Source organism: Hemitrygon akajei, chromosome 7 (genome assembly GCF_048418815.1).
Source record: "Hemitrygon akajei chromosome 7, sHemAka1.3, whole genome shotgun sequence".
NCBI lineage: Eukaryota > Metazoa > Chordata > Chondrichthyes > Myliobatiformes > Dasyatidae > Hemitrygon > Hemitrygon akajei.
The window spans coordinates 127,132,967-127,154,982 of NC_133130.1; the positions used below are offsets into that span (position 1 = coordinate 127,132,967).

The following is a 22,016-nucleotide window of genomic DNA, read 5'->3' on the forward strand; positions in this document are numbered from 1 at the left end:
ATTCTTTTAACGTTGCATGTCAATGCTGTGAATGAAGGAATTGATGGTTTTGTGGCCATTTTTGCAGGCGATGCAAAGATTGATGAAGGGACAGGTAGTGTTGAGCAAGCAGGGAGATTGCAGAAGGTCTGAGGCAGATTAGGAGAATGGGCAAACAAGTAGCAGATGGGATACAGTATGATTATGCACTTTGGTAGAAGGAATAAAAGTGTAGACTTTTTTCCAAACAGGAAGAAAATGTCACATTCTGAGCTGTAAAGGGACTTGGGAGTCCTCATTACCTGTACTGTACAGCGTTGTGCTAGCCTCTACACCACTGCTCTGCCTGCGGGTATTATCCATTTCCACCCTGGAAAAAGTCTCTGGCTGAACGCTCAATTTACATCTCTTGTCATTTTGGGCACCACCATCAAGTCACCTCTCATTTTTCTTCTCTCCAAAGAGAAGGGCTCTAGCTTGCTCAACCTCATGAGACAAGCTCTCTAATCCAGGCAGCATCCTGGTAAATCTCCTCTGCACCTGTAATGAGGTGACCAGAACTGAACACAATTGTTGGCTGGGTCTGAATCCCCAAACTCCCTCCAGTACAGCAAGGTGAGAGCATCTCCACCTGGATGTCTGCAGTGGTTCGATACTGCAGCTTACCAAGGGTAATTGGGAGATGGGCAATAAATTCTGGTCTTGCTAGCAACATCATATTAACTGCAGATACCTTCTACTGGCATCAGGTAATTTAATAAACAGAATCAGGATCAGGTTTAATACCACAGGCACATGTCATGAAATTTGTTGTCTTTCTGGCAGCAGTACAATGTAATACATAATAATAGAAAATACTGTGAATTACTATATCTATATATATATATATATATATAGCTAAGTTAAATAAACAGGGAAAATAGAAATTTAAAAAGCAGTGAAGTACTGTTCGTGGGTTCAATGCCCATTCAGAAATCGGATGGCAGAGAGGAAGAAATTGTTCCTGAATCATTGAGCGTGTGCCTTCAGGCTCTTGTACCTCCTTCCTGATGGTATCATTGAGAAGAGGGCATGTCCTGGGTGGTGGGGGTTCTTGATGATAGACGCTGCCTTCCTGAGGCACCGCTCCTTGAAAATGGCCTAGATACATGGAGGTTACTATTCATAATGGAGCTAAGTTTACAACTCTCTGCAGTTTACTTCGATCCTGTGCAGTAGCCCCCCTCCCCTCCCCTTCCCCCAGTTAGACTGCCCTCCACGGCATATCTGTAGAGATCTCCTCTGAACAAGGTTAAGGCTGCCGGACACAATGTGACAGATTGTGAACAGTTTGTAACAATAAATACGGCGAGAAAAAATCGTGCTTTTCTCCCAGCTGCAAGAGAGAGAAAGAAAAACCTCTTGAAACTGTTCGCCAGTTTCAGTATCCCTGACCAGCCTCCCTGGTCTTTTTAACAGACCTTATTTTTGCAATCGCAGACGTCTATTGCCCTTTTAAGAAACGCCTTGCTCGAAGCGCGGCCCCGGACACCAAACACCCCGCCCTCCTTCCACCTCACAGTGTGCGAGCAGCGCCGGGAACGCGCTTCCCTGTTCCTCACTCACACACAGGTGAATGAACTGGCGGAGGACACGCCAGCCAGAAGGACTCCCTGCTCGGGGACGATGGCAGGGAGACTGGTTCGAATCGCGGCGCTGGTGATAACCTGGGGTGTAGCGGCTGCAACCCGCACGGTAGGTGGGGGCAAAAGAGAAATACACGGGAGCTTTAGACAAACCGTAACTCGGAACAATTATGTATTTTTTCTCTTTTAAGTACCCATCCCACTCTCTCATGCACGGTTGCATAGCAGTTGTAATTGAGTTCAATTGTTTTGAAAGGCGCTGTTAAAACTTGCAACTTTGCATTTAGCGGAGGGGGGCTTTTCGTTTGTGGCAACTTTGATCGGCATTTTGGGAAAAATGTTTTCGACAATGAGTGAACGAAATCTTGCTCGCGACTTTAGAGTTGTATGTTTACAAGGCTGCGCGTCGAGCACCTATGTATTGAATTGTTGAAAGATGATGTTTGAAATATTTGAAATAGAAATTTCAATTTATTATTGATGAAATCTTGTGACTTATATTTAAAATAAATCTCTTGCGGGTCTGGTGAATGATTTCCATTTAAAATCGGGGCTTTTTTTGTCTTTAAGCGACTGTTTTGGTTCCTGAGGCGCCTTTTTTTTAGTCATTACGAATACCATCAGAGAGCGGGGAATGTTTCAATTATTCCCACAGACTGTCTAACATCTGTAAACTGTCCAGGCTGCCTCTGGAGTCCGTGACTGTGTTGACGATGATTGTTTTCACGGGGCTACGAGAAAATACACACACTGGCCTCTGGAGTGCCCGGTAATCCAGTCCCTTTGTAAACCTTCCTTCCCTGGCCGGGAGGGGAAATAAACTTTCCGGCTCTGGAGGTGTACATATCTGCCTGTCTTACTCCTTCATAAATGGAGCTTTTGTAACGCGTTTTAAAACGGGGGGTGCGGGGGAGTCAGCATATCAAGTGACCCCCATTTTAATGGCCTTCTTTGCTCTTCCCGTTTTAAACCACCTCCTCCTCCCCCTCTAATTATATTGGCCGAAGGGGCTGCGATAAATGTTGCCTTTGTTTCGGTAACAGCGAGACCCGAGGGCTGTTTTTGATCACCCTTTCATCCACCCCTCCCGTGTTGTATCCCCTATCGTGCAGGACACGTGGAAATGTCGATAGAGCACCGGGTGACAATATATCGGCATTAATATGAAGCCGCTGTTATGGAGACCCAGTTATTCCCCCCCCCCCCCACCCCGCTCCCCCATGCCGCCTACTTTAGGTAATATCTCTGCCTCTTCCCGCCCTGTTGTTTTTCTGAACTGATCTCATTAAAAAGTGAGAGCGTTAAATCTGTTCAGGCTGTGTCTCGGACTGTTCACAGCATTGTGTAGACGTGTACGGGTGTAAAATGGTCCATATACGCCTTTTTCTTTGTTCGCAATGGCAGTGTTTGTTGTCCGTCCCTTACCCGAGAACCCGGTTAACAATAAGTCACCTGGTAGAGTTGAAGTCCCTTTCTAATGAGCCTGAATCAGGAGAGCAGATTAGGATCAGGTTTAATATCACTGGCATATGTCGTGAAATGCCTTGTTTTGTGGAATCAGAACATTGCAATACAGAAGGAAAAATATAAATTACAAAGAAATGTACATACAGTACTCTGCAATATATGTAGTACAGTATTGACCAGATCAGAATCACTGGCATATGTCGTGAAATTCGTTTGGCAGCAGTACATTGCAATATATATTAATAAAAACTATAAATTACAGCAAGAAATTTACATACTGTAGTATGCAGAAGTCTTAAGCACCCCAAGATAGAAATTAAGCATCTCGTTGGTTAAACAAGAAAAGGTTCCATGATTTATTTTTGCATTTACAGACAGTGTAAGAGTCTAAGGCACGTATAGCGAAGGTGCTTAAGACTTTTGCAGAGTACTGTATTTGTGGAGTGGAGAGTGGGTTTGTAAATCTTGTGGGAGCAAAGGATGTGGGAATGGTGAGGGTGGAGCGCCGTGGGAGGGGTGTGGGACAGGTGGCAGAGGAGGAGTGCCAGGGGCAGGGGGGTGGGGTGGCATAGCTGCAGACACACCCAGCCCGAAGACATGAGGCAAGGTCATTCGATTCCAAACAATTGGTTTATTGATCATTACAGAATGTCTCTCTGGTGCTTCCTACTCCCTCCCCTCTCCCTTCCCCTTTTCCCAACCATGATTCCCCTCTCCCTGCCCCCTTCCCATTCTCAATCCACAGTAGAGACCCATATCAGAATCAGGTTTATCATCACTCACGTATGGCATGAAATTTGTTTTTTTTTTATGGCAGCAGTACAGTGGAATACATAAAATTACTGCAGTGTGCAAGAGTCTTGGGCTCCCGAGCTGTATATATGTGCCTAAGACATTTGCACAGTACTGTATAATTAAATAAATGCAAAAAGGAGATAGTGTACTTGGGTTCATTGTCCATTCAGAAATCTATGGTGGTGGTGAAGAATAAATGTTGATTTCTTCCCTTGAAGAGCATTAATTAACCAGAGGGTTGTTTTTCTACAATCTGCTGGCTTCAGGAGTAACATCTCCAGGACCGCATTTTTAAAAATATGTATTTTTATGAACTAATCTTTTCAAATTTTTGTTTGAAACTATGGTTTTAAATGTTTCTGCAGTCTCCAAATGACACATTCCGGTCTTGGAAAGGTGCCCAAAGTTAAAACAAGTGGTTTGTTAGTTCAGCCCATCCCTCCTACAGGTGACAACAGCTGGCCAGAGTCCACTGTCCTGGGCCAGTCTTGTGGTGGTCCTGGATGACAGAAGGATGATTCGCCCTGTGGTGTCCACAGAGTTGTGTCTGTCTTCACATGACATCATTCGCCTTCTAGGTGAAGATCTTTCCTCTCTCAGGGATGAGGTCTTTTACGGGATGGGGTTGCTGGCCCCGTGACTAACTCCCTTCCTCTCACATCCAGGCTGAAGTAGAATTTGTGAAGAATCAAAATGATGTTGACGTATCAGAATCAGGTTTAATATCACCAGCATATGTCATGAGATATGTTAACTTTGTGGCAGCAGTATAATACAATACATGATAGAGAGGAAAAAGAAAACTGAATTACAGTAAGTATATATTAAATGGTTAAAATACGTAGTGCAGAAACAGAAATTTAAAAAAATATTCGGGTAGTGTTTGTTCATAGCTTCAATGTCCATTCAAAAATCGGATGGCAGAGGGGAAGAAGCTGTTCCTGAATCACTGAGTGTGTGCCTTCAGGCTTCTGTACCTCCTCCCTGATGGTAGCAATGAGAAGAGGGCATGTTCTGGGTGATGGGGGTCCTTAATGATGGACACTGCCTTTTTGAGGCATCGCTCCTAGAAGATGTCTGGATACTACAGAGGTTAGAGTCCGTGATGGAGCTGACTGAGTTTACAGCTCTTGCTTTGATCCTGTGCAGTAGACCCCCTCCCACCCCAACCCATACCAGACGGTGACGTAGCCAGTTAGAATGCTCTTCATGGTACATCTGTAGAAATTTTTGCGTGTTTTAGATAACAAACCAAATCTCCTCAAACTCCTAATGAAATACAGCCACTGTCTTGCCACCTTTATATCTGCATCAATATGTTGGGACCAGGTTAGGTCCTCAGAGATAATTACACCCAGGAATTTGAAATAGCTCACTCTTTCCACTTCTGATCCTTCTGCGAGAACAGTTGTGTGCTTCCTCACCTTGCCCTGCAAATTTACAAAGGAAGGGCTAATTCAAGATCATTGGAAGTGGAAAAACTTGTTTTGATCTAGAAATCAGTGCTTGCATGGGTTCTAATTGGGTTCCAAGTTAGTTGAACATATAGTCAAGAAGAAGACATTTGCCCAGCATTGTGGCAGGGAGGGGAGCGTTATCAATTTGACCATTTTCCCACAGTAACAGATGCCTATTGTGGTTGGTCCCAGAGTGCACTGTGGTTGGGGGGAGGGCCATTCCACTGCTGTTCAGCAAATGCCCCTGGGCTGGGGGTGGGAGTGAGGCAGGGAATCGGTACCTTATAGAACTGAAGACATGAGACGGCAAACTCAAGCTTGTTCAATGGTTACATATAATTTCAGGGAATGTATACAACCTGAAATTCTTACTCTTCACAGACACGCATGTGAAACCCTGTAAAATGAATAACAGAAAAATGTAGAATCCCAAAGCCCCCCTCCTCCAGTTACTCCAGCAGAAAGCATCAGTCTCCCCCACCACAACACACACAAAATGCTGGTGGAACACAGCAGGCCAGGCAGCATCTATAGGGAGAAGTGCTGTCGACGTTTCAGGCCGAGACCCTTCGTCAGGACCACAACACCATGCAAACAATAATCTCGATTCTGTCCAAAACCCCTGTCCATCCCAAGAGTTCAACATCCCAGAGGCACTCTCTCTCACTAACCAGGGGCAGGAAGATATCACTCCTTCCACAGCAAGCCGGGAGACATACAGCTGGCTGTTTCGATCACTGCAGAGTTCCCCTGACTTGAGGATCAGCAACAAACTCTCTCTCTCATCATCTTTTGAGAGAGAGAGAGATCATTTGAGTGCAGAGGCACCCAACAGCCACACCTGCTGTCTTGATGTTCTGCTGTCCCACGACATCGGCAAGGAATCGGGTTGCTCCATGTCTTCCTGGAGATACCAAACACTAAGCTGCTCGGAGAGCTGCGGAAGCAGGAACATACTGCCGTGAAGAGCCGCATTTTGAGTGTGGGTGTAGATCACAGGACCCCTGCTACCTTGAAAAGGAAGGGAGAGACATTAAAGAGAATTTAAATAGTTTCACAGATGAACTCAAAGAAGTCTGTCTCTGGTGCCATCTCCCACTTCATTGAACTCTTTATTTCCAGTACACAAATGTAAAAGAGAATGAAATAATTGTTACTCTGGATCCTATGCAGCACAAAAAACACCTTAAATATTGGTACATAAGATACACCTGCATAGCCCCTCCCCTCCCTCCAGATCAGAGTCATGTGAAGCCATGAGAGCAGCTGGTACAGATCACAAGTCCTGGTTATGTGACCACTGACACCAGGCAGACAATCTCTGAAGAGTATTGATAATGGCTGGGGTCACCCATCTTGTAAAGACACTGCCCAGAAGAAGGCAATGGCAAACCACTTCTGTAGAAAAATTGGCCAGGAACAATCATGGACATGGAAAGAGTGGGTTCCTTTATTGATGTCACTGGCCCTTTTCTGGCACCTTTGTATACATGTTCTCGATGGTGGGTAGGCTGGCACCTGTGATGCTTTGGGCAGTTTTGACTGCCCATTGGACAGCCTTCCTGCCTGCTGAAGTGTAGTTTCTGTACCGTGCAGTGACGCACCTTGTTCGGACACTGTAATGCTGGAGTCTGGAGCAACAAAAAATCTGCCGCAGGACATAAGCGGGTTGAGCGGGGACTGTGCAGTGGGGGGGGGGGGGGGCAGGAGCAGGGAGGGCAAAAAGGAAAGGAACTGTCAACAGTGATGTAGCCATTTGACCCAAAGTATTGCTTGTCCCTCTTGGCCCAAGGATGCTGCTCGACCTGCTAAGTTCCCCAGTTAGTGGTTCATAGAACTGGTTTGGGTGTGAGGTGGTCAGTGATGTACTGCACCATGCAATTCTCTAACTATAGTCATAGAACGAGCCCTTCAGCCCATTATGTTGTGCCAAGGTTTTAACCTACTCCAAGATCAATCCAGTGCTTCCCTTCCCCATATCCTTTTTTCTTTCATCCATGTACCTATCTACAAGTCTCTTAAATGTCCCTAATGTATCTGCCTCTACCACCACCTCTGGTTCCATGTACCCCTGTTTTTAAAGAAAACAACAACTACCTGTAATATTCCTCTCTATACTTACCTCCAATCATAAGATTATGTCCCCTTGTATTAGCCATTTTTACCCTGGGTAAAAGTCTCAGGCTGTCCACTCGAGTTATGCCCCTCATCGTCTTAAACACCTCTATTAGGTCACCTGCCATCCTTCTTTGCTCACTCAACCTTTCCTCATAAGATATGTTCTCTAATCCAGGCAACATCCTGGCAAATCTCATCTGCATCCTCTCTAAAGCTTCCACATCAGATTAAGGAAATGTATAGAAATAATGGGGTTGTTGTCATGGGGGATTTCAACTTTCCTGATATACACTGGGACCTTCTTAATGCAAGAGGCTTAGATGAGGCAGAATTTAAGTGTTTCCATAAAAGTTTCTTAAATCAATGTGTGGACTGTCCAGTGAGAGGAGGGGCTATACTGGACTTGGTGTTGGATATTGAGCCTGGCCAGGTGACTGACCTGTCAGTGGGTGAACGGTTAGGGAACAGTGACCACAACTCCTTCACTTTAGGATAGCTATAGATAAGGCTCAGGATGGCCGTCCCTTACCAACTTGATTGAGTTTTTTGGCAAGGCGATGAGAGAGATTGAGGCTAGGGCAGTGGATGTGTTTGACAATGAGAGGCTAATTCAGAATAAAAAGCATGCAGCAAATTGGCTGTTTGGCTTCAGTAGGAAACAGGTTTGTGCATAGGAAACAGAGGGTAGTCTTTGAAGAGATTTGCTTGAGTTGGAGGTCTGCAATTAGTGGAATTTTGCAGGAATCTCTGCTGGGAGCTCTGCTATTTGTGATGAATATACAGTGCCCATCAAAGTATTCACCCTCTTGTATTACAGCATTGAATCACAGTGGACTTAATAAGTAAGTATTCATCCCTTGCATCTATTAGTAGATGCACCTATGGCAGCAATTACAGCCTTGAGTCTGTGTGGATGGATCTCTATCAGCTTTGCACATCTGGACATTGCAATTTATCTCATTCTCCTTTACAAAACTGCTTGAGCTCTGTCAGATTGCACGGGGATCGTGAGTGAACAGCCCTTTTCAAGTCCAGCCACAAAAACTCAATATTTCTCTCTCTCTCTCTACCCAGTCCTAAAGACACAATTAAATGCATCTTGATTTAATCGAATGTTGCTCTCACAGTCTCAAAAGTTCAAACTAAATTTATTATTAATGTACGTATATTACCATATACTACCATGAGATTAATTTTCTTGCAGGCAACTACAGGAAAGTAAAGAAATATAATAGAATTTACAAAATCTCTACATAAAGGCTGATAGACAACCACTGTGCAAAAAAAAGACTCATTGTGCAAATAGAACTTAACTCTGAGAGCAAGTTGTAAAGAGTTTTCATCCATTTGTTCTGCCCATTCCTGCCCCATCTTCTCCATTACTGAAAACAAACTTATTTTTTCCCCTTTCCCAGTCTTGGCAGATGATGCCATATCTGGAACATTAGCTCTGTTTCTCTATCCACATACCTGACCTGCTGAATATTTCCCACGTTTTCTGTGTTTTATTTCAGAATTCTATTATCTGTAGTTTTTTTAAATTTCCACGTTGGTTTGGAGCCAGAGGTCCAAGAGCCAGGCCTCATCAGAGGATCAGAGGTGGAGAGGGTCAGCAACTTTAAATCCTTTGGTGTTTGCATTTCGGAGGACCTGTCCTGGGCCCAGCACATAAGTGCAGAAATGCAGAAACCATGGCAGTGCTTCTACTTCCTTAGGAGTTTACGGAGAATTCGGCATGACATCCGAAACTTTGACAAAGTTCCATAGGTGTGCAGTGGAGAGTATGTTGACAGGTTGTGGCACAGCCTGGTATGGAAACACCAATGCCCTTGAACGGAAAATCCTACAAAAAGTAGTGGATACGGTGCAGTCCATCAGGGGTAAAACCCTCCCCACCACTGAGCACGGTTCCAGGAAAGCAGCATCCATCATCGGGACAGGTTCTCTTCTCACTTCTGCCATCAGGAAGATGGTATAAGAGCCTCAGGACTCACCTCCAGATTCAGGAACAGTTATTACCCCTCAATCGTCAGGCTCTTGAACCAAAGGTGTTAACTTCACTCGCCCCATCATTGAAGTGTTACCACAACCAGTTGGCTCTCTTTCCTGACGAAGGGTCTCGGCCCGAAACGTCGACTGTGCTTCTCCCTATAGACGCTGCCTGGCCTGCTGCATTCCACCAGCATTTTGTGTGTGTTGTTTGAATTTCCAGCATCTGCAGATTTCCTCGTGTTGGCTCTCTTTCTAGTACTGTTTCTCTCATGTTCTCAATATCTATTAATTATTTCATTCTTTTTGTGCTTGTGTAGTTTGTTGTCTTCTGCACTCCAGTTGAACACTCAAGTTGGTCGGGCTTTTCACTGATTCTGTTATGGTTATTTTTCTATAGATTTATTGAGAATGCCTACAAGTAAACAAATCTATATGGTGGCATCGATGTCCTTCGATAATAAACTTACTTTGAACTTTGAGCAGTTAGAAGATGATTGAACGGTCCCCTAGTACGATAAGATGGACTCTTGACCTCACGATCTACCTCATTATGGCCCGTGCGCATTATTTGTCTGTCTGCATTGCACTTCCTCGATAATTGTAACACTTGTTCCGCATTGTTATTGTTTTCCCGTGTACTGCTGATGTGATGAGATGATCTGTAAAGACGTCATAAAAAAACCACGTTTTTCACAGTACCTCGGTACATGTGACAATAATAAGACCACAAGACATGGGCTCAGAAGTAATAATAAACCAGCTTTCCCACTGGTAACTATGGGAACAATCCCATAGCTCCAATTCGTATCTACCTACTGACCTGTACTCTTCAAATTATTCTCTCCCATCAGCTGCCTTTTGATTCTTTATGTCATTAATATGTAGTTTACAGCGACCGGTTAACCTACCAGCACATGGTTCTGTTTCTCTGAAGAGCAAAGAGCTGTGCGGAAACCCACAATCTCATTCACACAACATACAGATTCCTCAGAGACCAGACAGCGTGTGAGGTTGGGATCTGCCACGAGACAGATCCACAAGCAGTGTCTTTCTTTTTGCTCTAAGTGTGATTCTTTCTTGTAAACTTTGTGAACTCTGCTTATCTGATAATCAGTATCTGGTTTAATATCACTGGCATATGTCGTGAAGTTAGTTTTTGTGGCAGCAGTGCAATGTGTTACATGATATAGAGAAAACTGAGTTACAGTAAGTATATATTAAATAGTTAAAATAGAAATAATATTTTTGTGCAAAAATAGAAATAAAAAAAGTAGTGAGGCAGTGTTCATGGGTTCAATGTCCATTTAGAAATCAGTGCCTATGATGCTGCTGCAGGCAAATTTTTCATTACACCTGTGCATAAAGTACTGTGCCAGAGAGCCTAAGATTTTTGCACAGCACTGTGATGCTGTTTCAAAAAATTTTTAACACATGTGAGTGATGATAAACCTGAATTCTGATCTGGGTCTCTATTGTGGACTGAGAGTGGGAAGGGGGCAGGGAGAGGGGATCATGGTTGGGAAAAGGGGAAGGGAGAGGGGAGGGAGTGGGAAGCACCAGAGAGACATTCTGTAATGATCAATAAATCAAATGCCTTTGCCTGGTGTCTCAGGGTGTGTCTGCTCCCACGCTGCCATCGCCTGCACCCTGGCTCACATTCTCTGCCACCTGTCCCACTCCCTCTCTGCCACCTGTCCCACTCCCTCTCTGCCACCTGTCCCACACCCCGCCCCTGGCACTCCTCTGCCACATGTCCCACTCCCTCCCTGGCTCACGTTCTCTGCCACCTCTCCCACTCCTTCTGTGCCACCTGTCCCACTCCCTCCCTGGCTCACGTTCTCTGCCACCTCTCCCACTCCCTCTCTGCCACCTGGCCCACACCCCTCCCCTGGCACCCCTTCTCTGCCACCTGTCCCACACCCCTCCCCTGGTACTCCCTCTCACCACCTGTCCCACACCCCTCCCCTGGCACTCCCTCTCACCACCTGGCCCACACCCCTACCATGGCACTCCCTCTCTGCCACCTGGCCCACACCCCTCCCCTGGCACCCCCTCTCTGCCACCTGTCCCCCACCCCTCCCCTGGTACTCCCTCTCTGCCACCTGTCCCACACCCCTCCCCTGGCACTCCCTCTCTGCCACCTGTCCCACACCCCCTCCCCTGGTACTCCCACTCTGCCACCCGTCCCTCACCCCTCCCCTGGCACCCCCTCTCTGCCACCTGTCCCACACCCCTCCCCTGGTACTCCCACTCTGCCACCCGTCCCTCACCCCTCCCCTGGCACCCCCTCTCTGCCACCTGGCCCACACCCCTCCCCTGGCACCCCCTCTCTGCCACCTGTCCCACACCCCTACCATGGCACCACACCTTCGCCATTTCCACACCCTTTGCTCTCAACAGATTTACAAACTTGCTTTCAAAGTAAATTTTATTATCAAAAGTACTTTATTATCAAAGTCACCATATACCATCCTGAGATTCATTTTCCTGTGGGCATACTCAATAAATCTATAGAATAATAACTATAACAGAATCAATGAAAGAACACCCAACTAGGGTTTGCAATCAAAGTGCAGAAGACAACAAACTGCACAAATATGAAAAAAGGAAATAATAAATAAATAAATAAGCAATGAATACTGAGAACATGAGATGAAGATTCCTTGAAAGTGAGTCCATAGGTAGTGGGAATATTTCTCTGCCCCTGCCCCACACCCTCCTGTAGTGCTCCACCCTCGCCATTCCCAACATCCTTTGCTCTAGCCTGATTTACAAACTCACTCTCCGCTCCACGATGACAAATACAGTACTGTGCAAAAGTCTTAGGCACCCCAGCTGTATATATGTGCCCAGGACTTTTGCACAGTACTGTGTGTGTATTAGAAACAGGTTTATTATCCCTGACATGAGTCATGAAATTTGTTGCCTTGTGACAGCAGTACAATGCAATGCATAAAATATTATAAATTACAATAAAGAATATATTTAAAAATAAGTAATGCAGGAAGAGCACAAATAGTGAGGTTTAAGATGGTGTTATTGAAACTCAGCAGCTACTTATTGGCACCAAACAAAACAACTAAATACTTTATTTGTAACACTTTTCCTGATAAACGATGGCCACAAACAGTAGTCTATAACTTCTCTTTGGACTCAATGCGGCAGAACTGAGGCAAGGCAGATTTGAGGTGAGCAGAGGCAAGGTAGAGCCTCCGTTGGCGAGAAAGACTCGAGTTTCGATTTAAGCTCCAGGCCGAATTGGGAAGGTCGGGTACGGGCCAAATTGAGGCCGTGGGATCACGGCCCCAGAGCACATCGAAGTGACAGAGCTCAGGTCCGAGAACAAGGAGCCACTTGATGTTTGGGTGATTTCAGTCCTGAGCCAGATTGAAAAGGTCAGGATGTGAGGGCCGGTCCAGTTTGCTGCTCCATGATGTTTACTCGCTTCTGCACTGAACTGAGTGTGGAGAGACTATCTTCAATAAGCTTCAGTTCTGAAAGCTATTTCCTTCCTTTTATTACCTGCACAATTTGTGCTTTTTCTCCTTGCACACTTGGGTGCTTGATAGTTTTTTTTTAATGGGCTCTTTTTGGCGTCTTTGTTTTGTGGCTGTCTGTAAGGAGATGAATCTCAAGGTTTGTACGTGCTTTGATAATAAATGTACTTTCAGCTTTGAGATGGTGTTCATGGGTTCAGTGTCCATTAGGAAATCTGCCAGGGAGAAGATGTTGTTACTGAAATGTTGAGTGGGTGACTCCTGGACTTGAGGGCTTGTGTACCTTGGACAAAGGACATATAGTGAAGGCAGCGTCTACGGAGAAGAAATAAATAGCAGATACTATTAATCAAGACTGGCAAAGCGCTTGTAGTGAGAGTAATCATGATGCTGCTTTCCTCAGAGATCGTGTTTCATTTAGTGTAGGATGTTGTACGATAGAGGGATTAAACGGGGGGGAGGAGGGGGTATGGAGAGTACTGATTCCCTGTAGAGATGAGGTTGTGGGTAGAATAATTGTGAGCTGTGTGGTAGGCTGGGTGGATGATGCAACAGGATGTGGTGAAGTGGATGCAATGGTGTGGGGCTGGGTCCGTGTGTAACCAAGTGAGGAGTCCCACAAAGAGGGTGTTGGTGTTCTTGGATCTCGTTGCTTCTCAAACTGAATTGGTATTGGTTTGTTATTGTCATGTGTACCATGATGCAGTGAAAAGCTTGTCGTGCGTACAGTTAATCTGATCAACCATTCTAGTTAGCCACCCCGTCCCTCTCTGTTACCTCGGTCACTGCGATGTACTGTAGGTTGTTTGAACCACTGTTTATAATGCTGCTTACATTGCAAGTACATGCTGGTATTTGTTTTTATGCACATTTATTCCATATCTGTCCATTAACTTTAAATTTTATATAATCCTTCATTCTTTATAATTGTTGAATGTTAAACACCAGAAAGTCTGCAGGTGCTGGAAATCCAGAGCAACACACACAAAATGCTGGAGGAACTCAGCAGGTCAGGCAGCATCCATGGAAATGAATGAGCAGTCGGTGGTTCGGCCCAAGACTTGTGTTTAAACTTTATCAAGGATCAAATTTAATTACCAAATACTGTATCTTTACTGAAAATGTATTAGGAATTTACTGTGGTGTATTGACGTGGCATGCAACAAAAACGACAGTTCACCTGCGAATCTGCTGGGGTTGTCTGTTGTGTCTGGTGCTCCTGATGTGGCCTCTTCTACATTGGTGACACCTGTCGTAAATTGGGGGGGGGGGGGGTGGCTTCGTTGAGCACCTCTGCACCATCTGCCACAAGTGGGACGTCCCGGTAGCTGAATAGTTGATGTTATGGGCTGAGACTCTTCTTCAGGACTGACAGGCAAAAGGGTAGGGAGGGGAAGGAGGTGAACTGGAAGGTGAAAGGTGAAGCCAGGTGCGTGGAAAAGGTGAAGGCTGGAGAAGAAGGAATCTAATTGGAGAGGAGAGTTGACCGAGGGAGAAAGGGAAGGCGGAGTGGACCTAGGGGGAGGTGACAGGCAGGTAAGAAGAGTAAAAGGCCAGAGTGGGGAATAGAGGAATGGGAAGGGGAAATTTGTTCACTGGAAGGAGAAAAACTTACTGTTCATTTCCTAACCAAAAGCTGTGGGTGAAGCAGGAGGTACGTCATCTACTGAAGGCTAGGTCTGAGGCATTCAAGTCTGGCAACCCAGGCCTATATTAGATAACCAGGTATGATTTGCCGAGGGCTATTTCAAGGGCATCGGATGCCTGGCAACTCTGGCAGAGTCTGCAAGACATTACTTCCTACAAAGCAAAACCCAATAGCATGAATGGCAGCGATGCTTCACTACCAGATGAACTCAACGCCTTCTATGCACACTTTGTAAAGGAGGACACAGCTACAGCTGTGAAGATCCCTGCTGTACCTGATGACCCTGTGATCTCTGTCTCAGAGGCCGATGTTAGGCTGCCTTTAAAGAGAGTGAACCCTCGCAAGGCGCAAATTCCAGATGGAGTACCTGGTAAGGCTCTGAAAGCCTGTGCCAACCAACTGGCGGGAGTAATCAAGGACATTTTCAACCTCTCACTGCTATGGGTGGAAGTTCTCATTTGGATCAAAAAGGCAACAATTATACCAGTGCCTAAGAAGAATATTGTGGGCTGCCTTAATGTCTATCACTCGGTAGCACTCACATCTACAGTGATGAAATGCTTTGAGAGATTGATCATGATTAGAATGAACTCCTACCTCAGCAAGAACCTGGACCCATTACAATTTGCCTATCGCCACAACAGGTCAACAGCAGATGCAATCCCAGTGGCTCTCCACATGGCTTTAGACCACCTGGACAGCACAAACACTTGCGTCATGATGCTGTTCGTCAACCATAGCTCAACATTTAATACCATCATTCCCATAATCCTGATTGAGAAGTTGCAGAACCTGGGCCTCTACCTTCTTCTGCAATTAGATCCTCGACTTACTAACCAGAAGACCACGATCTGTGCGGATTGGTGATAACATATCCTCCTTGCTGACAATCGGCACCAGTGCACCTCAGGGGTGTGTGCTTAGCCCACTGCTCTACTCTCTGTATAGCCATTACTGTGTGGCTAGGCATAGCTCAAATACCATCTATAAATTTGCTGACAACACAATCATTGTTGGTAGAATCTCAGGTGGTGACGAGAAGGCGTACAGGAGGGAGATATGCCAAATAGTGGAATGGTGCCGCAGCAACAACCTGGCACTCAACGTCAGAATGAGCAAGTTTCTAGCTGTCAAGATCTCTGAGGATCTAACCTGGTCCCAACATATCGACACACATAAAATGCTGGTGGAACACAGCAGGCCAGGCAGCATCTATCGGAAGAAGTACAGTCGATGTTTCGGGCGGAGACCCTTCGTCAGGACTAACTGAAAGAAGAGATAGTAAGAGATTTGAAAGTAGTTTCCCTCTCCCCCTCCAACTTTCAAATCTCCTACTATCTTTTCTTTCAGTTAGTCCTGACAAAGGATCTCAGCCCAAAACGTCGACTGTGCTTCTTCCTATAGATGCTGCTTGGCCTGCTGTGTTCCACCAGCATTTTCTATGTGTTGCTTGAATTTCCAGCATCTGCAGATTTTCTCGTGTTTGCGTCGTAACATATCGATGTAGTTATAAAGAAGACAAGACCGGCTATACTTTATTAGGAGTTTGAAGAGATTTGGCATGTCAACAAATACACTCAAAAACTTCTATATTTGTACCGTGGAGAGCATTCTGACAGGCTGCATCACTGTCTGGTATGGAGGGGCTACTGCACAGAACTGAAAGAAACTGCAGAAGGTTGTAAATCTAGTCAGCTCCATCTTGGGCACTAGCCTACAAAGTACCCAGGACATCTTTAGGGAGGGTATCTCAGAAAGGCAGCATCCATTATTAAGGGCCTCCAGCACCCAGGGCATGGCCTTTTCTCACTGTTACCATCAGGTAGGAGGTACAGAAGCCTGAAGAGACACACTCAGCAAACAGCTTCTTCCCCTCTGCCATCTGATTCCTAAATGGACATTGAACCAGTGAACACGACCTCACTTTTTTTCTGTTCTTGCACTTTTTAAAATCTATTCAATATACGCAATTAATCTACTTGTTCATTTATTATTATTTTTTTAAAACTTCTTTTCTCTCTGCTACATTACGTATTGCATTGAACTGCTGCTGCTCAGTTAACAAATGCCGGTAATAATAAACTAGATTCTGAAGCCGATATTCATGCCATCAGGTTGGAGGTACTGAGATGGAATCTCAGGTGTTGCTCCTCCACCCTGAGGCACAAGTGCAGGCCATGGATCGATACATCGGAACAGGAATGGGATCGGAATCAAAACGTTAGGCTATCAGGAATTCCTCCCACGTGGCGGATTGCGATGGTTACTTGCTGCATAGAGGCAATGACTTTATGGCTGTATTTACTTGCCAAGTTTAAACTAGAATTGCTGGGGGGTGGGAACCAAACTGAAGAGATGGAGGAAGGGGTGGTTGGCTCACAAATAGAGAAAGCTTGTAGACTGCGAGAGGGAGGATAGGCAGGTGATAGAGAAGGGACACACAGATGGTTTGAGATCAAGTCAAGTCACTTTTATTGTCATTTCGACCATAACTGCTGGTACAGTGCATAGTAAAAATGAGACAGCGTTGTTCAGGACCATGGTGTTACATGACACAGTACAAAAACTAGACTGAACTACGTAGAAAAAAACAACACAGAGCTACACTAGACTACAGACCTATACTGGACTGCATAAAGTGCACAAAAACAGTGCAGGCATTTACAATAAGTAATAAACAGGACAGTAGGGCAAGGTGTCAGTCCAGGCTTCGGGTATTGAGGAGTCTGATAGCTTGGGGGAAGAAACTGTTACATAGTCTGGTCGTGAGAGCCCGAATGCTTCGGAGCCTTTTCCCAGACAGCAGGAGGGAGAAGAGATTGTATGAGGGATGCATGGGGTCCTTCATAATGCTGTTTAATGCAAGGTGTATCATGAACAAAGAGGATGAGCTTACAGCGTGGATGAGTACTTGGAGCTGTGATGTTGTTGCCATTACAGAGACTTGGATGGTTCAGGGGCAGGAATGGTTACTTCGAGTGCCAGGCTTTAGATGTTTCAGAAAGGACAGGGAGGGGGCATGGCACTGCTGATCAGAGATAGTGTCACAGCTGCAGAAAAGGAGGAAGTCATGGAGGGATTGTCTACTGAGTCTCTGTGGGTAGAAGTTAGGAACAGGAAAGGGGTCAATAACTCTACTGGGTGTTTTTTTTTATAGACCACCCAATAGTAACAGGGATATTGAGGAACAGATAGGGAGACAGATTCTGGAAAGATGTGATAATAACAGGGTTATCGTGGTGGGAGATTTTAATTTCCCAAATATTAGAAACACAGAAAACCTACAGCACAATACAGGCCCATCGGCTCACAAAGCTGTGCTGAACACGTCCTTACCTTAGAACTACCTAGGCTCTCTATTATTTTGTCATATCTGTGGCAGAATAAGCGCTCTAGAATTAATAAAATCCACCTCCAAAAATCTAAAAAAGAGGGTGGCATGGTTTTACCTAATTTTCGCTTATATTACTGGGCAGCTAATATACGTTGTGCTGCCTTCTGGTCTTTCTTCCACGGTCAACCCGAGTGCCCTAACTGGGTGGCAATGGAGTTGAGCTCCACTAAAGAATTATCTATATCTGCACTTCTTGGCTCTGCACTCCCTAGCAGTCTGCCCAGATCAATAGCTAATCCTCTGGTTAGACACACTTTGCGTATATGGGCTCAGTTCAGGAAATGCTATGGTTTCCAGGGGTTTTCCATTTCTAGCCCTGTCGCACACAATCACCTTTTTTTACCTACCACGTTCGATTCAGCATTCCATGTTTGGTACAGGAAGGGCATTAGACATTTTGAAGATCTCTTCATTGATAACCGCTTCGCTTCTTTTCAACAGCTCTCTGTTAAGTTCAACCTGCCTAACGCTCACTTTTTCAGATATCTCCAAATCCGACACTTTACTGCTCCTTTAATTCCTAACTTTCCTGAAATGCCTGTGAAAAATGCTATGGACCTATTTCTCTCCATTAATCCACTAGGTAAAGGTTTAATTTCAATTATCCAAGATAAACTAGCAGCCTTACGACGGGCCCCTGTGGATAAAATTAAAATGGCCTGGGAGCAGGATTTAAATATCTCCTTATCCGAGGAGAGCTGGGACTCAGTTCTCAAATCGGTTAACTCAACCTCTCTTTGTGCTCGCCATTGTCTCTTACAGTTTAAGATTGTTCATAGAGCCCATATGTCTAAATCTAAACTATCTCGATTCTACCCTGGCATTAGTCCGCTCTGTGATAAATGCAAGAGGGGCGTGGCCTCTCTCATCCATATGTACTGGCTCTGTCCTAGCTTGGAGAAATTCTGGAAAGATGTCTTCACTACACTATCGGGTATTCTGAATCAGCACCTAGAACCTAACCCCTTAATTGCTCTGTTCGGTTTTTGGGGCGAGACAGATTTATGTCTGGGTCCGACCAAATGCCGAATATTATCCTTTGCCTCTCTCCTGGCGAGACGCTTGATCCTCCTTAGATGGAGAGATGTTGCCCCGCCCACTCATGCGCAATGGCTTAACGACATTATGGCCTGCTTGGACCTCGAAAAAATTCATTATTCAGTTCTCAATTCGGATTTAAAGTTCCATAAGATCTGGGGGCCTTTTATCAAGTACTTTCATAACCTTCCTCTTGACTAGGGTTTTTTTTTCTTTTCGGTCCCTTGCTTTCAGCTCCCTTTTTTTTCTGGTAGTAGGCATTATTATCCTCTGTTGCTAAGTGTATTCACAGTCTGGGAGTTTGACTGTCCGGACTTATACTCTCTATATTGTGTGGTGGTTGATCTGGAAGTGTTTTTTTTTCTTGTGTTGTGGGGTTTGGGGAGGACACTAAGCTCACTTGTCTTTAATTTAGGTGCTTTTTTTGTTAAATTCTCTTCTTCTGTAGCATATTGTTATTGTATGCTTAACCTTGCTCTGTATTAATGCTCCTCATTGGGATTTGGGGTTTTTAATTTTGTAAAATGTTTTGAAGAACTAATTTAAAAAAAATTTTAAAAAAAAGAACTACCTAGGCTTACCCATAGACCTCTATTTTTCTAAGCTCCATGTACCTGTCCAGGAGTCTCTTAAAATACCCTATCGTTTTCAACTCCACCATCTTCGCTGGCAGCCCATTCCATGCACTCACCACTCTCTGCATTAAAAAAAACTTACCCCTGACATCTCCTCTGTACCTACTTCCAAGCACCTTAAACCTGTGCCTTCGTGTTAGCCATTTCTGCCCTGGGGAAAAAGCCTCCGACTATCCACACGGTCAATGCCTCTCATCATCTTATACACCTCTATCAGGTCACCTCTCATCTTCTGTCGCTCCAAGGAGAAAAGGCCGAGTTCACTCAACCTATTCTCATAAGGCATGCTCCCCAAACCGGGCAACATCCTTGTAAATCTCTGCACCCTTTCTATAGTTTCCATGTCCTTCCTATAGTGCGGCAACCAGAACTGAGCACAGTACTCCAAGTGGGGTCTGACCAGAGTCCTATATAGCTGCAACTTTACCTCTTGGCTCTTAAACTCAATCCCGTGATTGATGAAGGCCAATGCACCGTATGCCTTCTTAACCACAGAGTCAACCTGCGCAGCAGCTTTGAGTGTCCTATGGACTCGGACCCCAAGGTCCCTCTGATTCTCCACACTGCCAAGAGTCTTACCATTAATACTATATTCTGCCATCATATTTGACCTACCAAAATGAACCACTTCGCACTTATCTGGGTTAACTCCATCTGCCACTTCTCAGCCCAGTTTTGTATCCTATCAATGTCCCGCTGTAACCTCTGACAGCCCTCCACACTATCCACAACACCTCCAACCTTTGTGACATCCATCCCTCCACTTCCTCATCCAGGTCATTTATAAAAATCACGAAGAGTACGGGTCCCAGAACAGATCCCTGAGGCACACCACTGGTGACCGAAATCCATACAGAATATGACCCGTTTATATCCACTCTGCCTTCTGTGGGCAAGTCAGTTCTGGATCCACAAAGCAATGTCCCCTTGGATCCCATGCCTCTTTACTTTCTCAATAAGCCATGCATGGGGTACCTTATCAAATGCCTTGCTGAAATCCATATACACTACATCTACTGCTCTTCCTTCATCGATGTGTTTAGTCACATCCTCAAAAAGTTCAATCAAGGTCGTAAGGCATGACCTGCCTTTGACAAAGTCATGCTGACTATTACAAATCATTATGCCTCTCCAAATGTTCATAAATCCTGCTTCTTAGGATCTTTTCCATCAACTTACCAACCACTGAAGTAAGACTCACTGATCTATAATTTCCTGGGCTATCTCTTCTCCCTTTCTTGAATAAGGGAACAACATCTGCAACCTTCCAATCCTCCAGAACCTCTCTCTTTGATGATGCAAAGATCATTGCCAGAGGCTCAGCAATCTCTTCCCTCACTTCCCACAGTAGCCTGGGTTACATCCCATCCAGTCCCGGTGACTTATCTAACTCGATCCTTTCCAAAAGATCATTAAGTACCTCTGCTATCTCCTCCGGTTCCAAACACATTTTTCCACTGTCACACTTGATTGGTCCTATTCTCTCACATCTTATCCTCTCGCTCTTCACATACTTGTAGAAGGCCTTGGGGTTTTCCTTAATCCTGTCCGCCAAGGCCTTCTCATGGCCCTTTCTGGCTCTCCTAATTTCATTCTTAAGCTCCTTCCTACTAGCCTTATAATCTTGTAGTTCTCTATCATTACCTAGTTTCATCAGCTTCATTCTCCTGCAGCCCTTTACCTCTCCCACCCACCTGGCTTCATCTATCACCTTCCAGCTCGCCTCCTTCCCCCTCCCCTCCTTTTAGTTCAGGTGTCTATTACCCCTCTCCCCCAGTCCTGAAGAAGGGTCTTGGCCCGAAATGTTGACTACTTACTCATTTCTATAGGTGCTGCCTGACCTGCTGAGTTCCTGCAGCATTTTGTGTGTCACTTTATGGTTGTTGCTGGTTTCCTCCCTCTGTGCCTTAACCTTGGCGCGTATGCTCCCTGAAGTCTGGCACTAGCAGGTCCGTGCCACGCTGCTGTTCGTGCTGGTGACGTGCCGATGCAGTGGAAGTCAACCTTGTGGAACTGCGGTTTACTGAACATGGCACTTGCCCTCTTGATCTTTGCCAACATGTGTGTGCAACAGGAGGAGTCTTTGTGGTGTCGCGTTTAGACAGCAGCCTGAGCCCTTGGTCTGTGAGCCATCATCAAACGTTACTTCATGGCCTTTAAAGCCAAGTAATCTGAACTACCCCTCTGCTGGCAAGCACGCTTCACTTCAGAGAGTCAGATTTACTTTCAGTTATTAAAGTAAATTGCAGCTGCTGAATTTAATATCAGAAACAGAACACATCAAAGTGAGCACCTTTGACTGAAGTCTAGGACGAGGCGTTTTTACTTGTGTTTGTACTTCCCTCGCTGAGGTGCTAACATCAACTATCCA

The 22,016-nt window shown here is 45.2% G+C and overlaps 1 protein-coding gene across 1 annotated transcript in view; it reads left to right on the plus strand.

Moving 5' to 3' along the window:
• Window positions 1-1,553: 1,553 nt before the first annotated feature.
• The window catches only part of LOC140730899 (uncharacterized), a 76,139-nt gene continuing 55,676 nt past the window's right edge, over window positions 1,554-22,016 (plus strand). The window contains exon 1 of the mRNA XM_073051925.1: window positions 1,554-1,713. Within this exon, the coding sequence (XP_072908026.1) occupies window positions 1,645-1,713 (69 nt within the window). The 5' untranslated portion in view covers window positions 1,554-1,644. The remainder of the gene's footprint in view (window positions 1,714-22,016) is intronic.